The sequence below is a fragment of the Musca autumnalis genome, unplaced genomic scaffold (assembly GCF_047663935.1).
Source record: "Musca autumnalis isolate F117 unplaced genomic scaffold, ASM4766393v1 scaffold_2, whole genome shotgun sequence".
Taxonomy (NCBI): Eukaryota; Metazoa; Arthropoda; class Insecta; order Diptera; family Muscidae; genus Musca; species Musca autumnalis.
In genome coordinates this window covers 180,009,953-180,033,810 of record NW_027411755.1, presented here as the reverse complement: position 1 = coordinate 180,033,810, position 23,858 = coordinate 180,009,953, and the positions used below count along the sequence as shown (strand labels likewise).

At 32.6% G+C, this 23,858-nt stretch overlaps 1 protein-coding gene across 15 annotated transcripts in view; it reads right to left on the bottom strand.

Moving 5' to 3' along the window:
* Positions 1-23,858, bottom strand: part of LOC141394955 (uncharacterized) — a 135,962-nt gene that overhangs the window by 25,553 nt on the left and 86,551 nt on the right. For 5 of the 15 annotated variants that reach the window (XM_073970137.1, XM_073970140.1, XM_073970141.1 and 2 more), the window contains 5 exons: positions 9,398-9,559; positions 6,240-6,545; positions 5,316-5,417; positions 351-455; positions 36-134 (listed from right to left, as the gene is read on the bottom strand). In XM_073970137.1, the coding sequence (XP_073826238.1) occupies positions 36-134; positions 351-455; positions 5,316-5,417; positions 6,240-6,545; positions 9,398-9,509 (724 nt within the window). In that variant the 5' untranslated portion in view covers positions 9,510-9,559. The remainder of the gene's footprint in view (positions 1-35; positions 135-350; positions 456-5,315; positions 5,418-6,239; positions 6,546-9,397; positions 9,560-23,858) is intronic. The other 10 variants (XM_073970143.1, XM_073970146.1, XM_073970149.1 and 7 more) reach the window with 3 other exon arrangements.

Here is a 23,858-nt window from a genome sequence, read left to right as displayed (position 1 = left end):
ATGATATGAATAATGTGGTGCAAAGCTTTACTTACCCGGTGTGCAATCAACTACATCATGTGAACCTTTGCCGGTGATTGTGTAAGCTGGTGTGTGGTGTAAATTGGACTTTTCGGGGCTATATGATCCCGGAGCTAAATTATAAAGCAAAAAAAAAAAAACATAAATTAACTTTCCAAGAAAAATCATTAATAAGCTATACAAGCTTTCTACTAAAGCTTTTTTCAACACACAAATCTACAAAAGCTCTTGTTGTTCAAAACAAATTTTAAAACTCAACATAAAACATAAAATAATTATTTTTTTAAATATATTCTTAAATTAATTAATTTATTTTTACTTTTCTTTACCTGGTGTTCCCTTATCGAAGTAAATTTTAGTACGTCTACCAAATGAGTAACGTGGTGAATTTCGTTTCACTAACGACACCCTCTCGGGTCGATAACAATTTGGCGCTGTTTATTTTTCATTTCAGTTGTGGTTAGTGTTTCAAAAAAAGTACGCGTTTTATTTTTAATCGTAAAAATTAATGATTTTGTTTTGGAAGAAAAATTATTTTTGAGAAAAATTAACATGAAATTAAATTACAAAATTATTTAGAAACTTGGCTAATACATATTATGGTGCAAAATTATGCCAACTAAGCTTAAATAAAATGAATATATTTGCCACCTACACCATACTGTGAAGCACAAAGTGCATTAGTGCTTTCTTGCCGAGCTTATATGGAAAGCATGGTGAGTGGTATTTGTTGTATTTACAAAGATTTTTATGTGATTTGAGGGATAAATGTTTGCGAATTGTTTTATGAATTCCTAAGATCTCTAAGGAAATTTAATTTTTGCTCCTAAAAGTATGCACAATTTTTCTAATAACGTGATTTTTTTTTTTTTTTTTTGGGAGACATTCAAAACCTAACATTTTAATTTTTTTAAAGAATATTTTTGAGGGACTACTAAAACTTGGATTTTTTAAGTATTTTTAACAAACTAAAACTTTGATTTATAAAGAATATTTTTTAGTGACTTTGACAAACAAAAACATGAATTTTTAAATAACACTGTGCAACACTGAAAATGCAAACAACCTCTAGTGGGCATTTTCTGAAAGTACATATTAAGACTACAAAACCCCTAGTTGGGTTTCGTGTTTTTAGATCGGGTTTAGATTTTATGGCCTCATCTATACCGGGCTAAAACGACTCTTTTTTCAATTGATTCGTGCTTTATCTCATAAACTAATAAGAATTTTGCTTTGCAGTCTTCAGCAATATTGTAGTCCTAAAGTAGTAGAACTTATATGTCAAACAGACGAAATACGAAAAACCGTCAAAATTTATAAAATATGGGAAAAATTACATAATTTCTGGAATTATGGTCAGTAACTGCCAAACTATTGAGAGTTGAACCAAGTAGCCTTTCGCAAAAATTTTCCAAATAATGTCCTCAGCAATTCTTCAGAACATTCCGAAACTGTAAAACACTTATTTCATGTTGTTTAGGCGGTATTTCGTATGATACTTTCTACAAAACATATTTCAAACAACGTTCACACAGGCTGTTTATTCTCATATTTGAAATTTCAATGTATTGTTGATATATTTATCAAATTGTCGTTGAAAAATATGATCGAAACAACGCGATAGAGGAATTTTACAACAATGATATGTTCTGAAGAGTTATGCATTACATTCCATCGAATATTTTTCCCAAAGATAACATTAAGAAAAATTTTACTCTTTTGGAGATACACTGCGAAATATATAAAAATTACGGAAATTTTAGATATATTATAAAATTTGAGGCAATAAATGATGTTATTCGTGTTCATTATGTTTCCAAATACATTCTTCTTGTTCTTATCTACAAGTTTGCTGCGGATGTCATGGAAAGATTCGTATTGGTTTCAAAGATATAGCCCCGATTTTCTTTAAAAAGTCAATATTTAGCCATGTTTAGATAGGGCCATAAAATCCGAATCCGATCTAACAAAACAAAACGGAAATAGGGTTTTTGTCTATTGCGTCTGTACTTTCATAAAAACCGCATTTGAAATTGTTTGCACAAAATTACCCTGAAAATGTTGCACAGTGTAATATTTTTGAGGGACTTTCACAAACTAAAACGTAGATTTTTTTAAGAATATTTTTGAGGGACTTTGGCAAACTAAAACGTGTATTTCTTAAAGAATATTTTTAAGGGACATTGGCATACTAAAACATGGATTTTTCAAAGATTACTTTTGAGGCACGTGGATTTTTTAAAAAATATTTCTGAGGCAAATGGATTTTTTAAAGAATATTTCTGAGGCACGTGGATTTTTTAAAGAATATTTTTGAGGCACGTGGATTTTTTAAAGAATATTTCTGAGGCACGTGGATTTTTTAAAGAATATTTCTGAGGCACGTGGATTTTTTAAAGAATATTTCTGAGGCACGTGGATTTTTTAAAGAATATTTCTGAGGCACGTGGATTTTTTAAAGAATATTTCTGAGGCACGTGGATTTTTTAAAGAATATTTCTGAGGCACGTGGATTTTTTAAAGAATATTTCTGAGGTACGTGGATTTTTTAAAGAATATTTCTGAGGCACGTGGATTTTTTAAAGAATATTTCTGAGGTACGTGGTTTTTTTAAAGAATATTTCTGAGGCACGTGGATTTTTTAAAGAATATTTCTGAGGCACGTGGATTTTTTAAAGAATATTTCCGAGGCGCGTGGATTTTTTAAAGAATATTTCTGAAGCACGTGGATTTTTTAAAGAATATTTCCGAGGCGCGTGGATTTTTTAAAGAATATTTCTGAGGCACGTGGATTTTTTAAAGAATATTACTGAGGCACGTGCATTTTTTAAAAAATATTTCTGAGGCACGTGCATTTTTTAAAGAATATTTCTGAGGCACGTGGGTTTTTTAAAGAATATTTCTGAGGCACGTGCATTTTTTAAAGAATATTTCTGAGGCACGTGGATTTTTTAAAGAATATTTCTGAGGCACGTGGATTTTTTAAAGAATATTTTTGGGAGACTTTCAAGGCCTAACTCGTGGATTTTTAAAAGAATATTTCTGAGGCACGTGGATTTTTTAAAGAACATTTCTGAGGCGCGTGGAGTTTTTAAAGAATATTTCTGAGGCACGTGGATTTTTTAAAGAATATTTCTGAGATACGTGGATTTTTTAAAGAATATTTCTGAGGCACGTGGATTTTTTAAAGAATATTTCTGAGGCACGTGGATTTTTTAAAGAATATTTCTGAGGCACGTGGATTTTTTAAAGAATATTTCTGAGGCACGTGGATTTTTTAAAGAATATTTCTGAGGAACGTGGATTTTTTAAAGAATATTTCTGAGGCACGTGGATTTTTTAAAGAATATGTCTGAGGCACGTGGGTTTTTTAAAGAATATTTCTAAGGAACGTGGATTTTTTAAAGAATATTTCTGAGGCACGTGGATTTTTTAAAGAATATTTCTGAGGCACGTGGATTTTTCAAAGAATATTTCTGAGGCACGTGGATTTTTTAAAGAATATTTCTGAGGCACGTGGATTTTTTAAAGAATATTTCTGAGGCACGTGGATTTTTTAAAGAATATTTCTGAGGCACGTGGATTTTTTAAAGAATATTTCTGAGGCACGTGGATTTTTTAAAGAATATTTCTGAGGCACGTGGATTTTTTAAAGAATATTTCTGAGGCACGTGGATTTTTAAAGAATGTTTCTGAGACACGTGTATTTTTTAAAGACTATTTCTGAGACACGTGTATTTTTTAAAGACTATTTCTGAGACACGTGGATTTTTAAAAGAATATTTCTGAGGCACGTGGATTTTTTAAAGAATATTTCTGAGGAACGTGGATTTTTTAAAGAATATTTCTGAGGAACGTGGATTTTTTAAAGAATATTTCTGAGGAACGTGGATTTTTTAAAGAATATTTCTGAGGAACGTGGATTTTTTAAAGAATATTTCTGAGGAACGTGGATTTTTTAAAGAATATTTCTGAGGAACGTGGATTTTTTAAAGAATATTTCTGAGGAACGTGGATTTTTTAAAGAATATTTCTGAGGAACGTGGATTTTTTAAAGAATATTTCTGAGGAACGTGGATTTTTAAAGAATATTTCTGAGGAACGTGGATTTTTTTTAAAGAAAATTTCTGAGGCACGTGGATTTTTTAATGAATATTTCTGAGGCACGTGGATTTTTTAAATAATATTTCTGAGGCACGTGGATTTTTTAAAGAATATTTCTGAGGAAGGTGGATTTTTTAAAGAATATTTCTGAGGAACGTGGATTTTTTAAAGAATATTTCTGAGGAAGGTGGATTTTTTAAAGAATATTTCTGAGGCACGTGGATTTTTTAAAGAATATTTCTGAGGCACGTGGATTTTTTAAAGAATATTTCTGAGGCACGTGGATTTTTTAAAGAATATTTCTGAGGCACGTGTATTTTTTAAAGAATATTTCTGAGGCACGTGGATTTTTTAAAGAATATTTCTGAGGCACGTGGATTTTTTAAAGAATATTTCTGAGGCACGTGGATTTTTTAAAGAATATTTCTGAGGCACGTGGATTTTTTAAAGAATATTTCTGAGGCACGTGGATTTTTTAAAGAATATTTCTGAGGCACGTGGATTTTTTAAAGAATATTTCTGAGGCACGTGGATTTTTATAAAGAATATTTCTGAGGCACGTGAATTTTTTAAAGAATATTTCTGAGGCACGTGGATTTTTTAAAGAATATTTCTGAGGCACGTGGATTTATTAAAGAATATTTTTGAGAGACTTTCAAGGCCTAACTCGTGGATTTTTTAAAGAATATTTTTGAGACAATTTCAAGGCCTAACACGTGGATTTTTTAAAGTATATTTTGGAGACAATTTCATGGCCTAACACGTGGATTTTTTAAACAATATTTATGAGAAACTTTCAAGGACCAACACTTGGATATTTTAAAAAATATTTTTTAGAGACTTTGACATACTAAAACCTGGGTTTTTTAACAATATTTTATATATTATGTACAATGTTTTCATAGGCTAAAACTATATTTAAACCACCTTCACCTATTCATAATATCCACAGAAGAATATTTCCCAGTGCAAACACAGAAGTATTGTATTGGAATTATATACAAATCACAACATATATTTATATGTATGAATAGACAATATTTATTTCGAAATATATGCTGGGAGGGAAACTATACCACAAATAAGTTACTACGAAAGACATATAGTACAACAATAAGATTGAAAAATGAACACAAAACACAATGACATAAAAATAGAAGACACAAAAATTGGATAATTTGTATTGTTACCTGGTGTATTTATTAAAATTACTTTTAATTTTATGCGAAATGTATATTGAGGGGCACGGGGTTTGAAAACATCGAGTGGAACCACTCGATAATGATTTGGACCTATAATAGTTTTTTTTGTGGTGGTTCAAGAGCCGTATGGGTAACGCATAAGAAACGTTTGGAAGGGATCGGAAAAATAAAAAGAATACGATTAATTAATATTTTGAAAAAAATTAAAACTAGTTTGTACTCAAAAATTTAAATAATATTGACAGTGTTGCCACCATGTGCCGTGGAAGGTGGTAAGAAAAAAGATTCTACTTATTTTACAGGCCTACAAATTCTACAAAACTATTCAACAAGTGAAAATATACAAGAGAGATGTTGGAAAATGTTTACCTTAAGGGATATAAAAATCGAAAGATGATATGGGAGTTTTTCATATGATTTACAATTAACCCATTAGTGCAACTGTTGTTTTTCCTGAAAAGGCTGAGAATTTGGTCTAAAATTCACTTCCTGAAATAATGTTATCGGATGTTTTATCCAGAGCCTTTTTTTATTTGCCCTAATGAGTTAATGGTATTTACATAATTATGCTTGTGCTCCTGCTCATTCGGAAGAAACTGCTTCCAAGCTTTAGCTGCCAGGAACAAAGTGCCATCCACAACAAGAACGAATTGCATAGAGACGACATGGACTTTTTGTGGAATATTTAACGGATATGAAATTTACATGAACTTTATTTTACAAATGATTGTATGTATGTATGACTGAAAAGCATTAACCAACCGCAAACAAACAACCAGCCAGCCGCCACCAACACCCATTATAACGTACACATTCATTCATTCCATAACATTGTAAATGCAAAGAAAATGCTCCATTCCATTAACCTTTGCCCAGAATAATTGTTTTTCTCCACCGCCTCTGTAAACTTACCTGGTGTCGAATTTAGCTTTTCCACAGCCAATTTTTGACCAAATGTGTATTTGGCCGTTGACTGTTTTACGGCCTTAATGGCCTTGTCGACATCATATTCTCCTGGAGCAGGTGTACAAAATTTCGACATCTCTTTGTGGCGACTTTGTAGGGTAGCAGCAGGAGGTGTATCTTTGCCTTTGTTGCCCAAACCGGTTACGTTGTATTTGGCTGGTCCTTCGCCCAACGATTGTATGGTCGGTCGATGCTTTTGACCAAAGCTAAATGCTGGAGCGGCTTGTTTACGCGAATCCAGTACTTTGGTACCTGGAAAGAAGAACGAAATAAAGAAATTTCTGAATAAATAATATTTTTGAGACAATTTCAAGGCCCAACACGTGGATTTTTAAATAATATTTTGAGACAATTTCAAGGCCTAACACGTGGATTTTTTAAATAATATTTTTGAGACAATTTCAAGGTCTAACACGTGGATTTTTTAAATAATATTTTTGAGACAATTTCAAGGTCTAACACGTGGATTTTTTAAATAATATTTTTGAGACAATTTCAAGGCCTAACACGTGGATTTTTTAAATAATATTTTTGAGACAATTTCAAGGTCTAACACGTGGATTTTTTAAATAATATTTTTGAGACAATTTCAAGGCCTAACACGTGGATTTTTTAAATAATATTTTTGAGACAATTTCAAGGCCTAACACGTGGAGTTTTTAAATAATATTTTTGAGACAATTTCAAGGCCTAACACGTGGATTTTTTAAATAATATTTTTGAGAGACTTTCAAGGCCTAACACGTGGATTTTTTAAAGAATATTTTTGAGAGACTTTCAAGGCCTAACACGTGGATTTTTTAAAGAATATTTTTGAGAGACTTTCAAGGCCTAACACGTGGATTTTTTAAAGAATATTTTTGAGAGACTTTCAAGGCCTAACACGTGGATTTTTTAAAGAATATTTTTGAGAGACTTTCAAGGCCTAACACGTGGATTTTTTAAAGAATATTTTTGAGAGACTTTCAAGGCCTAACACGTGGATTTTTTAAAGAATATTTTTGAGAGACTTTCAAGGCCTAACACGTGGATTTTTTAAAGAATATTTTTGAGAGACTTTCAAGGCCTAACACGTGGATTTTTTAAAGAATATTTTTGAGAGACTTTCAAGGCCTAACACGTGGATTTTTTAAAGAATATTTTTGAGAGACTTTCAAGGCCTAACACGTGGATTTTTTAAACAATATTTTTGAGAGACTTTCAAGGCCTAACACGTGGATTTTTTAAACAATATTTTTGAGAGACTTTCAAGGCCTAACACGTGGATTTTTTAAACAATATTTTTGAGAGACTTTCAAGGCCTAACACGTGGATTTTTTAAACAATATTTTTGAGAGACTTTCAAGGCCTAACACGTGGATTTTTTAAAGAATATTTTTTAGAGACTTTCAAGGCCTAACACGTGGATTTTTTAAACAATATTTTTGAGAGACTTTCAAGGCCTAACACGTGGATTTTTTAAACAATATTTTTGAGAGACTTTCAAGGCCTAACACGTGGATTTTTTAAACAATATTTTTGAGAGACTTTCAAGGCCTAACACGTGGATTTTTTAAACAATATTTTTGAGAGACTTTCAAGGCCTAACACGTGGATTTTTTAAACAATATTTTTGAGAGACTTTCAAGGCCTAACACGTGGATTTTTTAAAGAATATTTTTGAGAGACTTTCAAGGCCTAACACGTGGATTTTTTAAAGAATATTTTTGAGAGACTTTCAAGGCCTAACACGTGGATTTTTTAAAGAATATTTTTGAGAGACTTTCAAGGCCTAACACGTGGATTTTTTAAAGAATATTTTTGAGAGACTTTCAAGGCCTAACACGTGGATTTTTTAAAGAATATTTTTGAGAGACTTTCAAGGCCTAACACGTGGATTTTTTAAAGAATATTTTTGAGAGACTTTCAAGGCCTAACACGTGGATTTTTTAAAGAATATTTTTGAGAGACTTTCAAGGCCTAACACGTGGATTTTTTAAAGAATATTTTTGAGAGACTTTCAAGGCCTAACACGTGGATTTTTTAAAGAATATTTTTGAGAGACTTTCAAGGCCTAACACGTGGATTTTTTAAAGAATATTTTTGAGAGACTTTCAAGGCCTAACACGTGGATTTTTTAAAGAATATTTTTGAGAGACTTTCAAGGCCTAACACGTGGATTTTTTAAAGAATATTTTTGAGAGACTTTCAAGGCCTAACACGTGGATTTTTTAAAGAATATTTTTGAGAGACTTTCAAGGCCTAACACGTGGATTTTTTAAAGAATATTTTTGAGAGACTTTCAAGGCCTAACACGTGGATTTTTTAAAGAATATTTTTGAGAGACTTTCAAGGCCTAACACGTGGATTTTTTAAAGAATATTTTTGAGAGACTTTCAAGGCCTAACACGTGGATTTTTTAAAGAATATTTTTGAGAGACTTTCAAGGCCTAACACGTGGATTTTTTAAAGAATATTTTTGAGAGACTTTCAAGGCCTAACACGTGGATTTTTTAAAGAATATTTTTGAGAGACTTTCAAGGCCTAACACGTGGATTTTTTAAAGAATATTTTTGAGAGACTTTCAAGGCCTAACACGTGGATTTTTTAAAGAATATTTTTGAGAGACTTTCAAGGCCTAACACGTGGATTTTTTAAAGAATATTTTTGAGAGACTTTCAAGGCCTAACACGTGGATTTTTTAAAGAATATTTTTGAGAGACTTTCAAGGCCTAACACGTGGATTTTTTAAAGAATATTTTTGAGAGACTTTCAAGGCCTAACACGTGGATTTTTTAAAGAATATTTTTGAGAGACTTTCAAGGCCTAACACGTGGATTTTTTAAAGAATATTTTTGAGAGACTTTCAAGGCCTAACACGTGGATTTTTTAAAGAATATTTTTGAGAGACTTTCAAGGCCTAACACGTGGATTTTTTAAAGAATATTTTTGAGAGACTTTCAAGGCCTAACACGTGGATTTTTAAAGAATATTTTTGAGAGACTTTCAAGGCCTAACACGTGGATTTTTAAAGAATATTTTTGGGGGATGTGGATTTTTTTAAAGAATATTTTTGAGCTATCCCGAGTAAATCTTTTACACAAAAGTAATTTGAGTCTTCTTACCTATTAAATTTGGTAATGCTACGGCTGCTGGTCCTGGTGTTGAAGTTTCAGCAGCAATTTGTCCACGGCGTACGGTAGGTGTCCAGGGTCTTTGTTCGAAACCGGCTACCATCGCTTGGTTATCCTACAGAAGTGCAACACTTGGTTGATGCGCTTCAGGAACTGTAAATAAGAATGTAAAAAAATAAATTGTACATTAGGATGTTTTGTTTTGGTGTTTTTTGTATTCTATGGAAGTTCTTATTTATTATATTTTTTATTTTCGATGTAGACAAAATACATAACTTCTGTGTAAAATTATTTGTCTGCCATAAAATATTGTCCTCCACTTTTTATATTCTCTTTGCATGTTCCTAATTAATTTATTAACCTTTGTTAATTCTATTATAAAAAATATATTCTTTATATAAATAACCCAATAAGTAGGTCATAAATTATAATTCGAAAACAGTCTAGAATCCTTTACATAATATACATACATACATATGTGTCTAATAAAAACGTCTCATATGAATTGAATATTAAAAACCTCTTGAGGTTGACATGCCACAACTTTATTGCTTGAATTCCACCGAAAGTTCATTGGAATGCAAAAAGTCTGGTGAAATAATTTCTCATATTTATTGTTTTTCCTTCAAATACCAGAATGCAAAGTACCTTTGCTTGTTTAGTTCATATTTTTGGTTTGTTTTTTTTTTGTACTTTATTTAGAATGGTTGTTTAGCAACATGTTTGGCCAATTTCTAGAATAGTTTCAATGGTAGGATGATACGCTTTTTTGTTTGTTTTGTGGGTTAACTTGTTAAACTACCTCAAGATATTTTGCATTGTCTGCAGAGGCGTGATTACGATTTGGAAATGCCTAAATTAAAAGTTTATTTTGCAGATATGTGGGCTGTAACTTGCAGCAAATTCATTTGGGTTTTACATATATAGAGGATATTAGGGGCAATATGATTATTTATAAATTTTTCCACAGACGACCTTATAGATGTTGCGATTTTGGAGGTTTCTCTGATAATGTGAACACCTATTGTTTAAAGGTTGTGACCTCAACCTATCATTGAAACAACCAACAAACGCCAATCAAAATCATCATCGATCCACCGCTCATATCAGCCACATAACGGAAATTAGAAAAAAAATCTACTTTAATAAGCGCACCATATTTGAAACTACTACCTTGATAAAATATCAGTAATGTAAAGGTTATTCGCTCTTAAGCAAATGCAATTCGTGTTTACATTTCAAACAAAAACATAAACATCGAAACAAAGTTCTACTTTTTTTGACTTGTTTTCATTTCAATTTTTTCACATTGCGCCACATTGAAGACAGCGTAGAAATGATGGGTTTGTTAGTTTTGACCTTCTTTTGTGGTGCATTTCATTGTGCTCCTCTGCCAGAGTGTATAAAGCCTAACTACCTGCTATCCACCAAAACGTGGAATGAGAATTTCGTCATTGTTTATTTAGAGTTTTCTCTTTATTCCCATTTCAAACTTTGCTGTTATTCTTTCAGTTTTTTTTTCCTTTTCTTGAACAAAATTCATTTACGTGTTGAAAGACAGACAAGTTAGACGGACGGATGTGTTACAAAGAACAAAACAAAACTTGTATCATGACATCGTCAAACGTAACAGTCAAACTTACATTTGCTGAAGAAAAGAAAAAAACTGAAAACGGAACACGAAATGTCTTAGAAAATATGTAGAATTATTTAGCATACTTTTGGGCGGAATATTTGAATATAACAATCATATATCAATTAGGAATGTCAATAGGGGATTTTATGACAATGAACATTTTAGTTCGGCTTATGGAACAGCTGTTCTGTAAAAAGTGAGCTAAGTAAGTATTCTATTTAATAAAAATATTTGGTTTTGTAGTCGGACACAAACACTCTGTGCCACCGTTACTAATCACTTAGTAATGTGATAGTAAAACCACTTAGGTTGTACCTTGTAAAATTTAAAAAACAAACCTTTAGGATTCTTTACATTACTTAGTAATGTGTTATTCTGCCCATTTGGCTTTCAAATGTTTGCCGGGAATCTGTTTATAGTGTCTGTTCTAAATTTCTAATTTAGTTCATTTTTCCCCTACCACAATTTAAGGAAGAAAGATTGTGTATTTACCCCATTTAGTTTAAGATTCCCCGTTAATATGACGATCTACGAGTATCGTATTCCAATCGTCATCCCTAATATCTATCATTTCGTAAGCGACATTTTATGTAGGTTTGTATTGTTGATGTGTTGAATATTAAAATGGACAAGCAAGCTACTGGTACGAACTGGATCACCAACCTCATTCTCATGTTATAGTTCTTCATCGATGTTGTTATTGTTGTTCAAACACACTAATCTTATTAAAGGGTTATCAGGTAATATGAAAAAAAAAATCAAGCATTTACAGTTTGGTTGCTATACCGATTTATAATGTATTACGATTTCGAATGGAAACGATTGAATTCGGTTTAGAAACCATTATCGAAATCCGTTCCTTTGAAATTCTGAGTCGATTTAGCAATGTCCGTCTGTTGTAATCACTCTAGCGTTCACAGTAATTGATCTAGATCGAGTGTCATTTGTCTATAGAGAGGTCAAGTTTGAAGAAGGGCTATTTTATCTACATTGTAATTTGATATTTGTTTGAGGTTCTCAGTGGTCACAAAAACTTCTCCGCCAAAAATTTTCAATATAGGTGCACACTTTGATAGGTAAATTTTCTGACCTAATTCAGGCATTTTGGTCATACAATATCTTCACCTCAAATTGTGGAGAGGAAATAATTATCAGTCAATTTTATCAGAGCAGGAGTAGCTGCCATCATTATAGTATTTAGGACCATGCCAAACTCATGGATGTTAGGACTCGTATGTCAGATATATTCACCGGACAATAACCGTAGACTATCCCCGCATGTTCACATACAATATCAGACTTATCCTGATGACGTTATTTTAGTTTATAATACAAAAATACGTAATTTTACAAAGTCCGATCTGGGTTATCAATAGTTTCCCTATATATATTCACCATAGATATTCCAGAAACAGTTTGGATCGAGCACACATAATCTTCTGAAAGAATTTATTATGAAAACATCAATAATATATATTTTGTGACCGCTGATAATGAAAATGTGTATAAAAACGGTAGAATACGGTCCTAAATCACATATAACCAGTAAGGAAAGGATGAAAGTCGGGCGGGGCCGACTATATATATATATAATTTGGCACATTTATTTCCAGACCGAATTCAGTCACACATTCCAAATATTATTGAAATCGGACTTATGTAGCTTGTTTGGAGCAGCAAATACGCGAAATCGGCCGTAAATATATGTATATAAGCCGATAGCCGTAGTCGCTAGTGCTTTTAGCTATAAGTTTATTATAATTTTTAATTGTAATAAATATTTAAATAAATAAATAAATATATGTATATGGGTGCTATCTCCAAATCTGAACCGATTTCGATATAATTTGGCACATTTATTTCCAGACTGAATTCAGTCACACATTCCAAATTTCATCGAAATCGGAAATATATAGCGTGTTTGGTACAGAAAATACGTGAAATCGGCCGAAAATATATATGGGAGCTATATCCAAATCTGAACCGATTTCTATATAATTTGGCACACTTATTTCTAGATCGAATTCAGTCAAACATTCCAAATTTCATCAAAATCGGACGTATATAGCGTGTTTGGTGCAGCAAATTCCTGAAATTGGGCGAACATACAGCTGTGTTCAAAATAATAGGAGTGCCCATACACACCGAGTGAATGGTCAAATAAACATGGTTACACTTTTCTTTTTTGGCCAAATTTGTACTTGTTTAACATTGTTAACATCCCAACTGTTATTTCATTAACAGAAATGTGGCACTTTGTTTTAAATTATTTACTGTTTACACCATCATTATAAATCGCCTTCAAATTTGTTGTTCAAAAAAATAGGAGTGTGGAAGAAAAAGGACAATAAAATTATTTTTATTTGAGTTTAGGACCAAACTTGTCAATATTTTAGTTGTTGGTAGTAAATTTAATAGATTTGAAGGCTGTTTGAAAACAAAAAAGGTCTCTGGATGTGCCCACAAACAGGATATTGTCCTTGCAGCTATTTTCCCATAATTTAAGCATTTATTGGGAAATCGATGGATTTTATAAACAAAACCTTTATTGATTAGAGTTGTTTAACACTTTAAGTGTTACCTCGGACAATACATAATGATTGGTTCCCCATAAATTTGTGTATTTTGATCCTTCAGCGAATTTTTAACCAGTTTCCCATTAGACCTTTATGTAAGGATCGACCAAAAAAGTGTGTATAAGGCATTAATTTCTTGACCAAATAATGTTTTGAGGCCCTTAGCATCTTAACTACACCCAGAACAATAATTTTGTAGAATATTTTGATCTGATATGATCACATTTTAAAGGAGTTTTTAAAAGTTTTTGAAAAAGGGGACCAAACAGTACCGTTTAGTGGCTCGCATGAGGGTTAATTTTTTCATGAAAAGATACCCCGCATTGTTGTCAGCAATGCAAGGATTCCATGGAATCTGATGTCGAGTATTTCAAAACCTGTAGAAATGGGCGGAACTTGCCACGCCTATTTAGGTTACCTTCCGACGTAAACTTTCAAAACGCCGATACACGCCGATTATCTTGTAATTAGTTTTTGTGTTGTACAATGTAATCGAACACAAGCTCTAGAACCACATGTATTTAATATTACATAGAACCGTCAAATACTTAATAGAGTTAAATGTTCACGTTGTCATTGGAGAGGACGAATCTCGGTGAAAGATTGTCTCTGTTGCGGTAGGAGTTATACAAGTCGTGTATAACATTGATCGCACACTCCCAGCGCTGGTTGCTTCCGGCAATGCTAATCACAGAAGCATATTTTTCCATTGGGTCTTCAAGCAGACATTCAAAGCTACATATCGTTTTTCAAAATCTTCAGCGCGGAACAATTGATTATTGGACTACATTTTTACGCAACCTTTTACGGGTTTCTGTCATCAGAATAAACCGAAGAAGAGATAGAATGGCACGAGAGATCCAACTTGCATTGTAAATGTTTAGAGTATGTTTAAACTTTCGTTTCCTTTTGCATGTTATATACAAATGCACAAAGACATAATACCCCTTACCACAGTGTAGTGTAGGGTATAATTATATTTTTAGAACAGTTGAGGTGGAATTTGTTTTCAATTTCAACACACATCATATTTTTATTTTATTTTGTGTTATTTTATTTCTCTTTCTGCTGGATTTGATCATGCGAACTTCTGATTTGTAGCCGAACACACTACACACTCGGCCATGCGTACGAACATTAAAGTTTATTTGTGCACCACCATCTGTTCTTTATATTGCCAACAAAAAGCTCGCATTCCGACGGTGAGCGTTGAACAGACAACCCTAGCATTTGTAGTCGGACACACATGCTCTATACCACATTACCCATAACATAGTAAGGAGTATATAAGTATTTTGTTAAAATTATTTTGTAATGGGTTACACAATGACTAACGGATCAGGTATCGTTGATCTGGTCAACGTGGACATTCGCTTGAAGGGTGATGGTATTAACACAGAAAGTGTGCCGCTCTTGCTCCCAATTTGCAGCTTCTAGAGGTTTTTCTCCCCTTTGAACATCCATTCAAACAGACCTTTTAAAGAAACAATCACGCAGAGAAAAAATATGATTGATCCAACAATATTCGAAGAGCAAAATATGTACATATTGTAAAGATATTGTTAGATTCCGCATGTAGTATTGTGAGTCCAATAATCGTTTTTGTTATTTACAACAATTGTTTTTGTCATATTCAACAATAGTTTTTGTCTGCTGGACAATATTATTCTCTTTTCTTCGACAAATTTATTCTCTTCTCTCGGTATTCGATGCCGTGGTGAAAAAAAAACAATTTTAGTGAGTTTTGTTTGTATGAGTTTCCCTTATCTTTGTTTTTTATTTTATCTTTTTTGTGTATATACACCATGAGGTTCTTCTTTTTATACCATCCACCATAGGATGGGGGTATATTAAGTTTGTCACTACGTTAGTAACTACTCGAAATAATCATTGTAGACCCCACAAAGTATATATATTCTTGATCAGCGTGCAATTCTACATCGATATAGCCATGTCCGTCCGTCTGTCCGTCTGTGGAAATCACTCTAGCGTCCGAACGGATTGACGTAGGTTGATGAAATTTTGGGAAAATATGTTATATTTACGTAGGACTTTTGGTATTGAAAGCGGGCTATGTAGGTCCACGCTTTCGTATAGCCCCCATACAAAATGACGCGTGACGCGTCGTCGTTTTAAGGAATTTTTAAGATATTTGGCCCATTTTACCACCGAATTGGTTGTAATTTGGTACTTTGTGTCTCCAGAGGCCAAAAAATATTCCTACCAAAGTTGGATTATATAGGTCCACGTTTTGGTATAGCCCCCATATAAGGCCCCATATAAAGTACGCTTCATTTTAATATATTTTGAATGTATTAGTTCCATTTGACAACAGAATCGGTTGCAACTTTGTATTTTGTGTTTGCAGAGGCCAGAAAACATTCCTACCAAAGTTGGGTTATATAGGTCCACGTTTTGGTATAGTCCCCACATAAGACCCCTTATAAAGTACGCGTCATTTTAATATATTTTGAATGTATTAGACCCATTTGACCAAAGAATCGGTTGTAACTTTGTATTTTGTGTTTCCAGAGGCTAAGAAACATTTCTACCATAAAATGTTTATATGGGTCCACGTGTTGATATAGCCCCCATAATACAATATCTTCCGATTTTCGATATTTTGAACGTTTAACCTCATTATCACACCGATATGGCTGAAATTTGGTATTTAGTCTTCTTTAGGCGTATAAAAATTTCCCCCAGAAATTTGTAGGTATAGGTCCACTCATCATATAGCCCCCATAGATCGGTACCTTCCGAATTTCGGTATTTTGAAGGTTGTGGCCACATTAATCCACCGAAATGGCTAAAATTTGTGGTGGAGGGTATAAAAAGTTCAGCCCGACCGAACTTAACGATTTTCTTACTTGTTATTTGTTTCTTCTTTCTCATTCTTCTTTGTGTTTTGATAGTTGAGTTACACCATAATCTGAGAAGTGGTCGTAATTTGTGTTTTCTTTTCATATTTGTTGTGGTTTTATGGTATTCCTTATGTTGGGGTAGGTGCTTGGAGGATAAGCGCAATGGAGTAGTTATGTTTCTTCATTCAATTTGTTGCCTTTTAAGTTAGACCTGGCAAAACCTGGCCATGTGTAGTGTTTGTCAATGCTCATAATATTATACGTGACATTTATACCAAAGTTATGTGGAAAGTGTATACGAGAATTATATACGATCAAATCAAAAATTTCTGTAACAGGTTTTCTGGGCTGACAATAGTTTTTGTAAAAATTCTAGATTATGACAGTTCCTACCATAGGTTTTGTCAATGATTTTTGCAATATTGAGGAATTTCGCAAGTTGTTTTTGTTTTGTATGTTTGGAGCAAACGATGGTATATTTGGATTTGAAATTGCAATGCTTGAACAAAACAAATGAATTGTTGGAACAAAAATAGATATTATTGTTCCAATAAAAGCGAAAAATATTTTTTCTCTGCCTGATGTTTTGGTTTTTTTCTGCAGCGCCCGTACTCTTTCAGAAGTTTTGTTAGTTTTGCACAAACTGGTTGATCAGATATACATATGTATGTACATATGAGGCAAGTCCAACGTTTTAATCTAGGATATTCTATGGAGATGATTGCCAACATAAATTTCACTGCATTATTTACACTCACTTGCTCTCAGTAAGTGCACACTGCCGGTTGCTGGAGCCAATATTTTCCTAATGTGACCTTACCTTTAGTAATACATTAATTAATAATATACAAATTCAATGAATTATTGTTCAAATATAATAACCCTTTAATTATGTATGCCATATAATTGTTTATGGTTGTTATTGTTGTTGTTTTTATTGCTATCGTGTTCGTAATGCATAGGGATTTGATTATTGTTTGTTGTGATATTTTTGTTGCTGTTTGTGGTGCTCGGCTGTTTGAACGTTTGACTTTAGTTAAATGAACTTTTAATTGGCTTTAAGTGGTTCAGCAGCAATCAGAAGCTGTTAAAATGCCCTTAAACATATCATATCAATTATAAGTTTCGTTTGAGATTTTTGTTTTTGAATGCAACAAAAAAAAAATTATAGCTTAGAAATAGAATTTTCTAAAGCTGAAGGTAGAATTTTCTAATTGTTAAGGATACACAATCGAGAGAAAAAGGTCGTTAATCAGTTGTTCCATTTTTTCGGTCTATCAGTTTGAAATCTGTTTGTGATCTAACCTCTTTTATGCGAATTTATTTGAAATACAGGTGGATATACGGTGCTTTGCAAAGGCGTCGGGGGTTGAAACACTTTATCAGAGTGTCGCCTTCGGGTTTGAACAGCTCGACAGTTAGACCATCGGCTCCTGTAACCTTAACAATAAACATGCAACAATAAACTGGCTAAAGAAAAATAAGGCTACAGGAGCCGATGGTCTACCAGCCCAGCTGTTCAAACCCGGAGGAGAAACTCCGATAAAGTGTATGCATCACCTAGTTCGCACCATCTGGCAGGAAGAAAGTGTATCCGGCGATTCCCAGCAAAAATTTGGTAGGCACATGTCATTACTTCATGCATTACCGAGTAATGAGAGCTCATTACTCTCGAAATATTCTATTTGTAATTCGAATTATTCCATTTGAAATTTGAATTATTCGTCCATATTTATATTAGGCAATTTTCCTTGCAGCAATTGTAGTTTGTCGGTGAGAAAGGGTGTTACCCTATTCCTCACCCCTCTCTCTCTCTCTATCAAACTGACAATTGCCACAAGGAAAATTACCTGATGTAAATATGGTAAAGGAAGTAACTTATACCTTTAATATGCTCGCAGCAGAATCTCCTAAACTGAGTCTGGCAGTCAACGGCGAAAAGACTAAGACGACGGTATCGACGCACAATGCGTCCATAGAACTCGGACCAACTGTGGAAGTTGGTACATATAACATTAAGGTATTTAAAGATTTCGTCGATACCGAACTAGTTTATCTTGCTAGCGGGTCAGAATTACCCGTCCTACATTGCTCAAGCCGTGTAGTCGCTACATGGTCAGTTGTGCCAAACCACTTGCTTCGACGTGCTTCTTCCACGACCAACTTTCCTTGGATTTGTCTCCGTTCACGCACGGCTTAATGTTTTTCTGGCACAATGATAGTAAATATCCTGTGAATCGTCCTCTAACTTAACTTTCTTTTAAAATTGATAATGATTTTTGATATCCCGAATTTAATGTTATTTTTCTATAATGTAGAAAAAAATTCCCGTAGTCGGGTTGACCTGGTCGGTACACGCAGAACTGAAAGGCAAAGCCTCCGATGAAGATCGAATAACGCGCTATTCCCAGAAATCTTTTCTTACACGCAGAGAAAAAATATTTTTCGCCTTTGTTGGAACAACAATATCTATTTTTGTTCAAGCGTTGCAATTGCAAATCCATAAATACCATCGTTTGCACCAATATTGTAAAATTCATTGACAATGCCTATGGTAGGAACTATCATAACCTAGAATTTTTACAACAATAGTTGTAACCTAACCAGAAAACCTATTGTTGAAATTTTTGATTTGATCGTATATAATTCTCGTATACACTTTCCACATAACTTTGGTATAAATGTAACGTATAATATTATGAGCATTGACAAACACTACACTTGGCCAGGTTTTGCCAGGTCTAACTAAAAAGACAACAACTTGAATGATGAAAGATAACTACTCCATTTCACACATCGTCCAAACACCTACTCCAACATACGGAATATCATTAAACCACAACAATTATGAAAAGAAAACACAAATTACGATTAAAAATACTTCTCAGATTGTGGTGTAACACAACTATCAAAACAGAAATAAGAACGAGAAAGAAGAAACAAACAAAAACAAGAATCTGATGGTGTACATACACAAAAAAAAAAACAAAGATAAGAGGAACATACAAACAAAACTCACCAAAATTGTTTTTTTTTTCACCACGGCATCGAATACCGAGAGAAGAGAATAAAATTGTCGAAGAAAAGATAATAATATTGTCCAGCAGACAAAAGTTATTGTTGGATATGGCAGCAACTATTGTTGGATATGACAAAAACAATTGTTTTACTTAACAAAAGCGATTGTTGGACTCACAATACTACATGTGGAATCTAACAATATCTTTACAATACATATTTTTCTCTTCGAATATTGTTGGATCAATCATATTTTGTTGTATGTTCGTGTAGTTCGGTTTATAGGACAAATGTTCTGTAGACGGCCAACTGAGGAAGTACTTAATAATTTGTGTTTAAGACCATTATTTGGATGAGTCTCATTTTTGATCATTTAAATGTTAATCAAATATTGATTGTAAAAAGAAAAATACCCGGCGCACAGTGGTTCAGAATCGTTTTTTCCTGGTCAAAATTCTGTAACTTTTGAACGGATAGAGATATTTTCACAATTCTTTTTTTGTTAGACAGATAACACAATCAGCTTTCTGGTGAATTATAAGCGGTCAACTTCGGTCTGGTAGTTGCAGAGGAATTCAATGTCAAAGTTAAACTTTTGAATTTTTTTACTATTTTTCATCAAAATATCAGTGCTTTGGTGTTTTTATATCTTCTTATATATTAAAGATGGTCAAACGCCAATAAATAAACTAAAAAAAGGCAAAAAAAATTAAAAAAAATTTTTCGAAAAAAAAAATTAAAAAAAAATTTTTCACAAATTTTTCACATTAAAAAATGCAAAAAATTTAAATCTTTTCAAAAATTAAAATAAAATGCTCCTTGGGTGTTCATAAACCTTATATAACTCATATGAAAACTCATATACACGAACAAATTTTAATTTGTGTAAAAAAGCTGTAATTGATATGGGAATTGGTATGGAAAAACACACATTTTTACCCATGTAATTTCAATAAATTTAAAAAAGTGTTAAACGGACGGAACGGGACGGGAACAAAAGTATATATGGGCTAAAAGAGGAGACTTTCGGGCATATTTCTGTGGAAACAGAACATTGTTCCATGTTGTTCCACAAAAGTTCTAGTCCACTAAATTTGGATTTTCATAAAATTTAGTACCTGAGGAAAAATAAAATGGCGCATTTTGTGTAAACACCGCGGTAATTTGTTTAATTTATTTTTAAAGGCCACAATCCTACCTTCTCCAGAAGTTTTCAAAAATTACGTATTTCTCAAAAATTGGAAAATTGTTCGTCTTTAGGGGCACCCCACGCCCGCACCTTCCAATATTTCGACCTAATTTTTTGGTTTCCTTAGTTTCAATATGTTTACTATTGAATCCCATATAGAAATTAAATATCTGTTACAAAACAAAATTTTGATTTTTGGCCAGGAAAATCGATTCCTGAACCATTGTGCGGCGGTAGCATTAAAGAGGGACAAATTTCCATAGAGGAATTTATTTACTCAGAACCAGAAATGCAATCAATTGGAAATGGGATTAAAATCATAAAATGTTAAAATTCGGGTGGTACCGTTATATGGAGCTAGCAAGCAATTTTATTTGTTTGGGTAGTCCCCATTTACATTCGGCGAGTTTACTTTACTCCTACAGTTTGTAGGAGAGATTCGTAAGGGGAATGGAATAGCTCGTACCGGCAATTTTCAGGCAATTTCTTTTATATTTTTTGTTTTTGACATTATTTCCAATGATTTGAAAACAAAACTTGCCGAAACAAAATTGCTTGTATAAACGCAAGAGGCAATTTAAAAAGGGAACGAGAAAAATTGCCGCAAGAAAACTCGTCCAATATAAATCGGGACGTAGCAACATATTTTTTTATGTTATAACCTATTTTTTATGGGTGAAAAGAGGATTATTGTCAAAGAGAGTAACAACAGGGCTCTCGCGCCTGCGGAATGCTGTTTTATAATAAAGATCTGTGTGTATGGTGTGAAAGAAGACGCAGAAGCGAAGACAGGATCGTAAAAAGTTTGGTTTTTGGTGGTGTGTATGCGTTAAAACATGTGTGTTTCGTGCTTTGTTGTTGTTAACCAACGTACCATGCGAAGAGGAAAAGGAAAAAAATGGTATTATGTTATTCTTTTTTCTTCAGTGTTCTAAATACAATCGTTGAGTAAAGACGGTAAAGTGAGTGAATAAATCAGTGTTTTGTGTTTTCTTAGAGAAATGCTGCTTTTTAGTAAATTAAATTGCAAATTTATAATTGAATCAAAAAGGTGAATGGAAATATGTTATTGGACAAGGAAGAAATCACATTTAATATTGGTATTTAAATCAATACATTTTTCATATACATACATACATACATACATACATACATACATACATACATATGTATATTTGAAATATGGATGTACCTATTTATTACATTATATAATCATTTGATTCCAGATGCCGATTTCCCGCTGATGATTTCAACTTTGAGGAAAATGTGTTTTATTTCACAACTAAGAAGAAGCGTTCAACGATGTTTCCATATATTTTTTTCTTTTTAAAAATGCGACTTTTTATAAATTTTTTCATTCACTTTTTCTTTTATTAAAGTCTGTTATGTTTTTCTTTGGAATTTTTTATGTACCTATGTGTCTGTTGTTGCTTTTGTGTTGCTTTCAATAAACCAACACCATTTATAAATGTGTGTATAGGTTTGAGATAGCCAGTGAGCGCTTACTGAGAGCAAGTGAGCGTAAATTTCAATGTGAAACACACTGCTCTCAGAAAGCACCCAGTGGTGCATGTGTTTGTTTTCTTTTGTGGCTTTTGGGTTTGTATTTGTTTGCACCCAAACAAACATTTGTTTGCACCCATACAAACATTTGTTTGCACCCAAACATAAAATTTGTTTGCACCCAAACATATGCTTGTTTGCAGGACCCAAACATATATTATGTTTGGGACTAATTGCAAAACAAATATATGTTTGCTGCAAAATATGTTTGGAACATATGTTAGAGAGACCTTTTGCCTCCGTGTATTCTCAATGTTTTGTTTAAAGTCCTGTTTGCTCCTTAGCAATCGACATTGAAAATGTGAAGACGATAGTTTGATAAGAAATGTTTTTGTCTCTCTTTCCCATACAAGGGGGACCAGGGTGTGTCGTGAATGTCGTATATCTCAGGACCTAATTCCAATATATTTGTTACATTCTTTATCAGCTGTGACACTGCCTTGAGACTGGTGTCAGAAAAAATCCATTGAATTAGATCGTCCTTTAATTTTTTAGTCTTTAGCTTTAAATGTAGCCAATAACATTTCTGCTGCTAATTGTTGTTGTTCAAGAAAAAATCAATAACACAAATCAATATTATTAAATCATTTTAAATATTTTCACCATGAACTCGTTGACTTTTCTTCTATAAAAATAAAAAAATCAAAATTATCAAAGGCGTTGTTTATTGGCAAATTTCACGATTCTTTTAGTTTGTGTTTGGGTGCACGAATGTCTAGACTTTTCCACTAAAGTTTTATTGTTTGTCGTTATTCTCTTTTGTTTTATGATAATAATTTATATATTTGTTTAGATGTTGTATCTTTGTCTTCTTTTCTAGTTTTTTTTGTGTCATAATGTTTGTTTATTTGTTATGTATATTTGACATCATTTTGCCATGTTTTGTGAGTTTACCTACCTACTCATATTACGCTATGACGCACAAATGTCTATGCAGTTCTAGGCAGTCTCATTACGTCTTTGGTAACTAATTTTTGTTTTGAGTTTGGGTTGTATGCAAATTGGCAATTATATTTTAAGAAAATATAATAGAAACACAGGCTTATCTCATTCAAAACGTTTAAGAGAAAATTTAGATAATGACAAAAATAGAAATTGTGCCACTTGCACAACAATTGATAAGCTGTAGGTTGGAATAGAATTACTTGTATAGTATGTATTATAACTGACCTTTGGTATTGACCTCAAACGAAAGTAATGAATTGCTTAATTTCATGTATTTCTAGAACAAACATTCTGTCTCTGAATTTAGTATTTAAAATCATTTACTCAGTTACCTAAAACTTTCATGAATTTAGTTTATTATGTCAATTTCAAAACGCCATTATCCAATAACCATGAATCAATTTTCTTCATTCTTTTTTTATTGTGACAATTAACTACAACAGTGTTGTATTTATATTTCAAAACCACAATGTACAACACCATATTTTATTACAAGCTATTGTTGTAAATCGGCAAAAAGAAACAACAAAACAATTATTACAAATTCCAAAGAATAAAATAATACCAGTACATCGAAATGTGATAAGATGTTAAAAACACACGACGCCGTCCATGTAGTTTTTAATGTAATATTGAATAAAAATGTATCAAATAAAATTCT